General features: G+C 37.5%; 1 protein-coding gene across 1 annotated transcript; it reads left to right on the forward strand.

The window, feature by feature from the left end:
• Window positions 1–5,188: 5,188 nt before the first annotated feature.
• LOC115678203 (LOB domain-containing protein 18-like) lies at window positions 5,189–8,219 on the forward strand. Its single transcript, XM_030601543.2, has 2 exons — window positions 5,189–5,641; window positions 7,560–8,219. Exons 1-2 carry the CDS (start codon window positions 5,303–5,305, stop codon window positions 7,959–7,961), a joined length of 741 nt encoding a protein of 246 aa, XP_030457403.2. The 5' UTR covers window positions 5,189–5,302; the 3' UTR covers window positions 7,962–8,219.
• The last annotated feature ends 2,559 nt before the right edge of the window (window positions 8,220–10,778 follow it).

Below are 10,778 nucleotides of genomic sequence, written 5' to 3' on the forward strand. Positions count from 1 at the left end.
TGCTACGTGTTTACTGAAAACTAAAGGTGGACCTAAAACCAATTGGTTTATTGAGGGAAAATTATCCATGAAGTCGTAAACATATTGCACGGCAGGCAATTCAGTCATAAATTGTTTGATTTGATCAATTTAGTCCTATACTTCTTGGCGATTTTTCAATGAAACTATACCAGCCAATTTTTGCCATAAATCACATGAGAGGAAATCAAGCCATCATTAGAGAGATCCAATGGGTAGGATTGAAGGATGATTTGAGAGGTCACTGCAGCAATTTTCTTTATATATTATGCACAAATTTTTTTTTTATCTCAAATTGAAGTTTAATTTGAGCCATAGTTTAGTCAGTTCTCACTAATCTAAATGCATACGTGCCGATAGATCCTCAACAAATGGTGGGTTGACCTATCAAGCAAAAATTCGAAGATGATGATCTAGATCACGATGGATACTCGCATAAGATGAGGTTGGAACACGCTTGAAGTGCAAAAAACAAAGAGGTGAGCTGTCTTACGAATGAAAGCATAACGAATGATTACGAAAGAATTAAACCCTAATTTACGAATCAAAATATCCTTTTTTATATAACTCCAAGAAAAAGTAAACAATATCTACTAAATTATAAAGATAATATCTAAGATCTTTTCGGGTAACTAATAAAAAAGAAATAAAATTACCCAATTGTATAAGAGAAATCGATATGAATAATATGTTGGGTGCTGAGTGAACTATTAAATGAACTCATGAACACAAAATAATCTTAGCACTTAATTATCAGAGTAGTCACCAATTAAGTTCTAAAGTAATTGTGAGGATGTTAGTAAAGTTCTAAACTTTTCAATTCTATTAATATTGTCCAAAATTTTTGCGCGAAAATTTAATGTAATCCTTCAAGCTCATTGTCGACGGAAAATCTCTAACGGATCGTCACGTCAGAAACTATTTCTGATGATAATTGATCGGAAGGACAATATTGAATCTTTGTGTAAAGATTTAGAATTATTTTGATAAAATTAAAAAGTTTAATATCAAATTAGTAATAATGCTTCAGATTATCCAACGGATGCAGCATGTCACCAAAGAAGAACTGCCCAATTAATTTCTTGGTCCCTAAAGTCGCATTGGAACGTCATTGCAAAGACGCGCACGTGTTGGTCCGTCTGGCTTGACTTGATTGAAGCTCCTGTCTATGCTTCCTTGACGAGATACAAAGACCGGACAATCTCCGGACGGCGCGGTGGAAGCTGCGTTACGAACTATTAAAAGAATCTCTCTCCTCCTCAAGTCTTTTGACCAACTTCGTTGAAAATTAGGGAAGTAGATTTCTAGAAACTGTTGCATGGTTCGCTACGTTTGCTTCTTTTTGACGTCGTCCTTTCATGTTTTGTCTGCTACGAGTCCTGCATCAAAGAATTCAGAAAAGAAGAGCCTGGCAGAGAAGGTTTGCATCGTGAAACGCGCATGCATTACGTGACATGTCGATATAGTATCATGAAATGACATATTTTTATAGCATTGATAATAAAATTCCGATCGTGTCTACCCTTTTACGCTGTGTAAGTGTTGAATGGAAGAAGTTTGGTTTGGATTTAAGATTTTATCGCGAAGCGGCGTTCTATCTTCCACTATTGTGATCGGCCGATGAGATGGGGCTAGATTGCTAATGCCATGCTTTGGATGTAGGATTTGGCAAGTTGGTTTTTATGATTGGCCCACTCATCGGTGATAGGACGTTGGGTGTGATCGATGTCCTCGTCCTATCACAGATGTTTGGAATCAAGATCATATGAATGAGTAGTAGATGAATAGAAGATTATTGAGTGCTTTGAAAATGAAGATTGTGATCTTTAGTCGAGGTAATTTTTCGAAGAAAGTATTTATGTCCTATGTATGTACTGCGGTGGTTTTATAGTTTTATGCACAACAAAAATCCGATATTTCAAACAAGGGAGATCCCCAAAGTAAAGTCTAAGTTAGATCACGTTAACATGTCTAGTTGGATAACCTTCATTCATAAAATTAAGGCCAATAAGTTATGTCCTAAATGTAATACATATGAACTAACTCCGAACTTATCCAACGCAGTACCTTGTCTATACCATGTCACACATGTACCTCAATGGTAAATGAAGTGTTGCTATAGATGTATAAATGGTATCATATGTGATATACTTTTTCTCTACTTTTGATCTGGCCGGTTATTGCACAATGTTTAACTGATGTATTCGAAACTTTAGATTATGTGGGTCTCGCGAGAAGCGCAAAAATCTAAATGCTAGCATAGATAGGGTGCGGATGCACTCGAATTCGTGGTAGATTTGTTTAAGCCAAGGAGTTATTACTTCTTAATTTGAAATTTAATACCCATATTATTAGAAAAAGTATCCACTTTGATTGGGTACGATCAAGAGTCTCGTCTGTAAAGTTGAAACTTCTACCTATTTCTGACTTGGCGTGTCCGTGGACACTCCAAAGTTCTCACTTATTCATCAAATCCAAAGCACCCCCAATCCCCAACATGGACTTACAAGTGGGGTCCATTCTCCCCAAAAGAAGCAATTCTAAGAATTATGATTATTCTGATTAATGCACTCCATTACTAGGTTGGAAATCCATGATTGCACTAAAAAAATGTCCTGTATATTTCCTTTGTTAGGGCAGTACTTCTGCCGATGGTGCGCAATTTTAGGTTCCGTTTGTTTTCGTGAAATACGAATGATTAGGAAAGCATTTTTCTAAAAATAATCGTTTATAAAAAAAAATTATTGAGCGGAAGATATTTAGATATAAATCGTTATCGACAATGAAAATATTTTTTATTGACTAATTATCTCAAGCGGTCATTTTAAAAAAATCATTCATTTTTCGCGAAATAGGCGGAGTCTTAAAAATCCCACGATTATGCAAGGATAGCATTTCATGCTATCCGAATTGATGTCTAATATTATAGTAAGCAGAACCGGTAGGAAAATAAAGTTAAGGTTTAATAACATAATGTCCGATGGATGTAGAGAGAGAGAGAGATTTTTGTCTCAATTTTGCCACGGAAAGTTTAGTTATTTGGGCATCCTTGGCATTAAAATTTAGAATGTGTCTTCTAAAGGGGACATGAGTGGGTCACGCACTACCAAATCTTAATATTAAGCACATCAGCTTCCTAGAGCAATGGTAGGGAATTCGGGGCGAGTCACGATTTTGCTAAATCTGTAGTGTACAACTCGAGAAAAAGATGGAACATGGGGAAAAGCTAGATTAGTCCTGAATCTTACACATGAATTATTGGAGAAAAGTGTAAAAAAAGTCCTAAACCTTTTGCATTTGCGTCAATTTAATCCTAAACCTTTTTTGGTGCCAATTCAATCCTAAACCCTTTGTATTGGTACCGATTTAGTCATGAACCTTTTTTTTGTGCCAATTCAGTCCTAAACCTTTTGCATTGATATCAATTCAGTCCTAAACCTTTTGCATTGGTGCCAATTCAGTCCTAAACCTTTTTTTTGGTGCCAATCAGTCATAAACCTTTTGCATTGGTGCCAATTCAATCCTTCCGGCTAATAGCTGTTCGCATGTCTAAGGACTGAATTGGCAAATACAAAAATTTTAGGACAAAATTGGTACCAAAAAAAAAGTTTAGGACTGAATTAGCACCAAAAAAATGTTTAGGACTCAATTGGCACCAATGCAAAAGGTTTAGGACTAAATTGACACAAATGCAAAAAGTTTAAGACTTTTTTGACACTTTTCCCTGAATTATTGGATTTGGAGACACTATGGCATGCATTTTATGTCAAAGTGAAAAAAAAAAAAAAACAACAACAAGAACCCATAAATTTGCTACGAATGTATTCCAAGATGGATATACAATTTATGAGTACCTGTTTCATTTCTCAATTAACTCTTTTTAATAAATGGCATCTCCCTTGTAACTTTCGAAACTTCTTCGTAGTGGCTTCATTTCATGTCTCGTTTCTTGAGCAAGCGGCCGTTGATTATTAACTTTATTTAAAATCTTAGTCATGAGATAGAAGAAGCGGAGAATTCTAGCCCGGAGTTTGTTGATTCAATCTCTTCATGTATCTTTGAGTCAAGCACTTTAGGGGAAAAGTGTTAGAAAAGTCCAAAATTTATTGCAGTTGTACCAATTTAGTTCTAAACATTTTTAATGGTGCCAATTTAATTGGGAAAATTATCTAAAAAGTCCTAAACCTATTACACTTTTGCCAATTCAGTCCTAAATCTTTCAAGTTTGCCAATTGAGTTCTAAACATTTTCACTTCTTGCCAATTGAGTCAATGCGGCCAATTTTGGCCACTCGGAGCTGACGTGGGCGCTGGCCGTTCGGCCAACGCTGAAGTGGCAATTTTTAATATTTTTTTCGAAATTTTTTTTATTTTTTTCCTTTTTTTTTTTGCCTTCTTTTCCTCTGACCGGTCGCTAGACTGGCCAGAGGCGGAGGCCGGCGAGGGCGAGCCTCGCCGGCCCTTGTTTGTGCGAGGTTGACCTCGCCAGCCCTCACCTCTGGCCGGTCGCCAAATCGGCCAGACGGAAGAAGTCAGAAAAAAAAGAAAAAAATATATTTAAAAATATTAAAAAATTCGAAAAAAAAAATATTTAAAAATTGCCACATTAGCGTTGGCAAAACGGCTGGCCAAAATTGGCCAGATGGACTTAATTGGTAAGAAGTGAAAAAGTTTAGGACTGAATTGGCAAAAGTGCAATAAGTTTAGGATTTTTTGGACAATTTTTTTCAATTTAATTATAAACCTTTTGACCTAAAGTCAATTAAGTCATTCCAACTAATTATGGCAAAAAATTGTTGACGTGGTCTCCGAACCTCGGCATTCGATGTATTTGGTGCGTATGTTTCCTCTTCAAATAGCAATATGAGTTTTTGGTTTTAGAAGCACTTGGCAATAATCACGTTGGAAAAACAAGCATGTAACAGTTGAAAAAAAAATATTAAGGACACGTGTCTTTCGTTGGTGAGAGACTTGCCTTGAGTGGAAAATAGACTGGAAAGACTTTCTTATATATAAAAGTAGTTGAAAAAATTGGCTATGTACATCGCATGTTTGCTTCACGCAAACAGCTAAAGCAACTTTGCTATATCGCGTGGCTTTAAAGACTCCTTCCTATCGTTTTAATTACATCCCTCCATCGTCATCTTCATCACACCGAAAACAACAAAGAAACCAACCAAACCAAACCCTAAAAACCCGGCTCTTTGCTCTTTCATCAAGCTCCCTCATCTCCTCCAAATGACCCCACAGACCCCCACCATCCGATCATAAATCCACTCGGAGAGATGAGCTCAAACCCTAGCTCCAGCGCCTCCGGCAGCGGCGGGATCGCCAGCACCGTCGCCGGCGGTGGAGGGGGTGGACCGTGCGGAGCATGCAAGTTCTTGAGGAGGAAGTGCATCCTGGGATGTGTTTTCGCGCCGTACTTCGACTCGGAGCAAGGAGCGGCTCATTTCGCGGCGGTTCACAAAGTTTTCGGGGCGAGCAACGCTTCAAAGCTGCTGCTGAACATCCCAGTCCACAGGCGGCCAGATGCTGTCGCGGCGATATGCTACGAGGCTCAAGCTCGCCTTCGAGACCCTGTCTATGGATGCGTCGCCCACATCTTCGCTCTCCAGCAACAGGTAATAACTCTATTTACAAGAATCAATCCAATCCTTCACCTGGAGGGAATCACGGATTCTTGTTCCAAGTGGTTGACTTTCTTTCTTTCGTGGAAGGGAGAGATGATCAAGTCTAACAACGCGTAGACTGACTAGTTTCTGATATGATCAGAGTCATTAGCTTCTAGGGTTGCAGAAACTGAAACTCGAGAAAGAAGAATCATTGGAAAACAGCGAACATTTAGAGCATGCCGCGATATTTGGCATGAGCATTTCATGCTTCACAGAAACCCAGAAAAATTTTCTGATTGTTGAGCTATACAGATCATGCTGTCGGCGGTTACTACAAGTGTGTGAGAGTCTGTGTGCTCTCGTCGGTGCGTGCTAAGTTTCAGTGTTCTCGTATCTCGTCTTTTCACGGTAATTAAGGAAATGGTCGGTTCAACGTCTGGATAGGTTCGCCAGAAAACCATTATGCGATCATTAAATGTCTTCTTTTCTTTCCTTTTGGTCACCTTTGTTTTCAAGATTATCCACTAATTCAGAGTCAACGTTTTTTAGGCTCAAGTGCAACACTGTGTTTAATGTATATCTGCCATCGTTTTTCTTACCCTATTTCGTTTATGCACGTAAAATGATCTGCAAAGATATCCTGACAATCTTATGCTCTCTTAAATGCTCGGTCTTTTTTCTAATGTCACACATTTGGGAACAGTTACAGATCATGGTACATATGGAATCCTTCGTTATTGACTTGAAACGACACTTTTCTTGCGATTAATTGAATCATTGGTTGTTTCAAGATTCTGACAGCATCCTAAACATGAGCTGTTTCGAGTTTTTTCACTAACATATCCTATGGTACGGAACACACACTTGCACGAGAGCTAGCAGAAGTAATATTTAATTATGATTGGTGATTGTTTTGTTCTATTACTAGGAAAAATAAAGGCTATAGTTAGCTTTTAAGCCTAAGAGAATGCCTAGGAGAAGGCCCGGAAGCAGCTAGGGTGAACTTTAATACGGTTTAAGATGTATCTAATAACCGAAGTTGTGTATATTATGCTGCTTTTATATTAGACAAGGCATATATAATGCACATTTACAAGAAGAATGAAGTCGCCAAGAGAGATATTAATGAGTAATGACTGTGTTTGGGGGTGATGGCATACACTCATCCCAAAGTTTATAAAACGGAATATATAGAACCCAGTTTTCATTTTATTTTTCTTTTTCAATTTGAGACATGTCAAATAAATAAATAAATATTTTTTTATTGGATTTGGTTTATCATGTAATTTGGCAAAAATAGGTGGTTTGTTAACTAAGACTCTGTTTGTTTCATGGAAAATAAATGGTTTGGAAAATATTTATAATCGATTATATCAATTAAAATAATTAGTTAATGACAAATATTTTCATTACTGACAACAATTTATGTCTAAACATTTTCGTGGACAATGGGAATATTTTTCATTCTTCATTTTTGTAAGTGATACAAGCTACAATTTTTAGGAAAATGTTTTCCAAATCATTTATTTTTTCCGCAAAACAAACAGAGCCTAAGTGTTTATTGAGCAAGTACCGCTTAGATTGAGTCCACTAGATCAAGCCAAACAATTCGATTTCAAGAATTGGTGAGATTCAAATTAATTCCTACTGAAAAACACAATTTTTTATGGTTGTCTCCACCACATGGTCTCTAGACAAAATTTATATAAACATGTTCTCATGTTTGTTAGATAGAGAAAATGTTATGTATCTCGTTCGAAGCGGAAACAACAAATTTAATGATATGATAAAATGTCCTTTCCAATAATTTTATCTTGACTACCAAATATGGTCATTACCGACTTAATTGTATCTGGCGAACCTATAAATTTCTTTACCCAAGTCTTGTCTAATTAACTCTGGGCATATGATCTTCCTATGTACCCAGGTGGCAAACCTACAAGCCGAGCTTTCATATCTACAAGCCCATCTTGGACCACTAGAGCTACCGACGCAACCGCCGCCACCCTTTCTTCCAATGCAGTTGCCGGTGCCGCCTCATTCTCTCTCTATAGCTGACCTTCCAATTCCTTTGACCTCGCCGTCCATGGCTGCCCCATACGATGTGTTGTCATTTTTTGATCCGACAGCGCATCCATCTTCATGGGCCACTGGCTCTGTAATGCGGAGGACAGATCCACGTCAATTCAGTGGCGGCAGCTCATTACCGACCACCATGGGCGAAGGAGATGGCGATCTTCGAGCATTGACAAGTGAACTTCTCAGCACACAATGCCCTCCCCGACTGCCTGATGCTTCACCGTCGCCATGCACCTCTAAAAAAGACTAACCTTGATGATGGACCGGACGTTCGTTCAAAGCATTGCATAGCTCATACAAGCAACAACGCTTTTTTCCCATCTTGTTCTTGTAGTAGCAATCGCTTTAGTAAGTGATTATACTAGTTTTTGTAACTTTTTGGTATTTGGCTTAGTTCTGTCCCTATTCTTTTTGAAGAGTTAAACAGGAGTGTATGACTTCCAAATTGTTTGCGTTGCATTAGCCCGATATCGCACCAGAGAGGCAAAAAGGAAGAAAACGTTTTGAATGATGCTAAGTATACTAATACTGATTTACAAAATTAGTATACTAAACGACATGGTAAACTCTTATCAAGTGCTGAATATGATCCGCTTATAATTTATATGAGTGTATAAGTCTTATAGTTCAAGTTTAGTATACAAAGTATCATTCAAAAGTTTTCTTTCTATAGATTGGAGGGCATGGAATTGCCATCTCTACTGTTTTGATAAACCGCAATTGAAGGCAGATTTATTCTCTTGGATGGTATCTTCATCAACTGTCTATTTTGCCAGATCACTGGACGTACTTAATCTTTTATATTTGAGTTATCGTCATATCCAATCAAATGCGCAAAACACTAACACTAAGCACCTCTCTCTCTCTCTCTCTCTCTCTCTCTCTCTCTCTCTCTCTCTCTCTCTCTCTCTCTCTCGCTACTCAACAGTTTGAAATTTCAATTGCCGTTGCCCCTTCAATTTGGTTGATGGCAACCTTCGCAGCTTGACAAAAGGAACTCTCTCTCTCTCTCTCTCTCTCTCTCTCTCTCTCTCTCTCTCTCTCTCTCTCTCTCTCATTAATCTCGTCAACCATGATCTGTCTCGGAGCCGCGGAGCTCCGTCTCATCCCTATCAACAAGCCAATCATTTATGGCACCTTAAAATCTAGCCTAGTCTTTGAAATCTCAATGAAGACGATTAAATCTCAGTAAGATTTCGATAGCGGAGTCGAGACATTCCTCAAATATATATGGTGCTTGGTTGGGAGAGAGAGAGGGAGAGAGGGGACGAAGTTGCAAGTGGCACGATGCCATGGTGGTTCTGCAGCATGAGGAAGCTGTTTTGCCGAAAAGTGTCCCAATTCACAAAATATTTATCATCGAAATTGGCTCTTCAATTTTTATTAAGAGGAGATGGGTTTTGTGGTTATTCCGAACATGAATCTCAATGAATCACAAAAACCATATATGCTTTGTCAAAATTTAATCGACGGCGAAGATCTGAAAATCATAACTAAGATACATGCTGGAATTTAATCGACGATGAGATATCTGAAACTACAACTAAAATATGGGAATTTAAAGATATTTAAATTGCAGAAAGTAAAGATGAAAATAAAGGATGTTTAGTTCTGTTATTGATTGAGAGAGAGAGGTTTACAAAGAGTACACTTGGGGTATTTACAATCCCCTACTGGTGGTTACATAGGCGGTTACAACTTTGGAATTCAAATAAACAAGTAACTTCCTAATGGCAGCAAGTGGAATTTATTTCACGAGCACTTATCCAAAGAAGCTACAAAAATCCTAAATTCACGGATACGTAACCAGCCAACGGTTATTTTTTGGTTGATTGATCGCAGTCTATATCGATGACTTAGTCGAGAAACTTCAAACCTCTTGTCGATAACTTCACATTGTGTTGTCAATAACTTCACTGGCAAGTTATCAATTCTAGTCAAGTTATCAATAATTCTGTTCATAAATAACTAAACTTTACTCTCACCAACTAAGTTTATCACTTGTCAATAATAACCAAAAGTTGGTCATTTTAGGGTGTAAAAATATACCACTTTTAAAAGAATTGAAATGATTCATGATCATTCAATCCTTTTAATTTAGATAATCAAGGGTCATCATGTGCCCCCTTGTCATTGATAAATTCAACTTTTCTTTGTCGAATGTTAACATGGCCAAGATTCATCATCCGACATGTTTTTTCATGAAAGCCATGGTTTGTGTAAAATCTTCATATGGCCCTCTATCTCTGTCCTCAAGTAGTTGCTCGTACTTAGACACTTGCGTTGCTAATTAAAATAAATTGACAAAATTTTGGCCTTTGAAATTTTCTATTGAAAGCCAAATTTGCGAATTCTTTCTCTAAGAATAAAGTAAGACATCTATTTCTAGCTTTTATGAATCGAGTAATAAACCAATCGAATAACTCGTTATTGTATTGATAGAGTGTGGCCAAATTAGAAATTGATACCTCAAGTATTGTTCTATAAAATTAAGAATTAAATTGTTTCTCCATCTCTGCCCAATTACGCACTTAATTAGGTGGTAAATTAGTGTACCAAGTAAAAGCAGTTTTCAACAAAGACAAAAGAAATAATCTAAGTCTTAAAAACTCATTTGTCCCGCTTCTCCGCATTGGGATATAAATTAGTCGATCATCTTCGCCAGTAAAAATGGCAAATTCATGGATTTTCAAAGCCTCTTGCAAAAGTTTTGTTATTGACCCATTCACCATATCCTACAAACAGATATGATAACACCCATGTCTAACCCCAATCGTTGTTGAACTTCTTCAACAAACTATACTAGGTTCCATTGTTGATTTGGTTGGCCATTTTGCACCCTAGGCGGTAATACTAATCTTGCCAAATTATCAATGTTAATCGGTGTGGGAGGCCTAATGGGAACATTCGCATTGAGTGGAATTAGCTTTATATCTTCAATATTCGGCAATTGACTGGCCTATTGACCAGCTTGATTTGACAAATTATTGTTACTAATTTGGTTATTTTGACCAACATCAACCTAATTATCCTTATCAATGTGACCGAGATTACCAGATTCAGGCCT

This window comes from Syzygium oleosum, unplaced genomic scaffold (assembly GCF_021117445.2).
Source record: "Syzygium oleosum isolate NSW1041296 unplaced genomic scaffold, Sole_v2.1 Sole_v2.15, whole genome shotgun sequence".
Taxonomy (NCBI): Eukaryota; Viridiplantae; Streptophyta; class Magnoliopsida; order Myrtales; family Myrtaceae; genus Syzygium; species Syzygium oleosum.

Bases quoted from the DNA above. Each gene is read 5' to 3' on its own strand.
- LOC115678203 (XM_030601543.2), top strand. From the start codon at position 5,303: ATGAGCTCAAACCCTAGCTCCAGCGCCTCCGGCAGCGGCGGGATCGCC. The intron at 5,642-7,559 runs GTAATAACTCTA...CTATGTACCCAG, and splicing joins TCTTCGCTCTCCAGCAACAG to GTGGCAAACCTACAAGCCGA.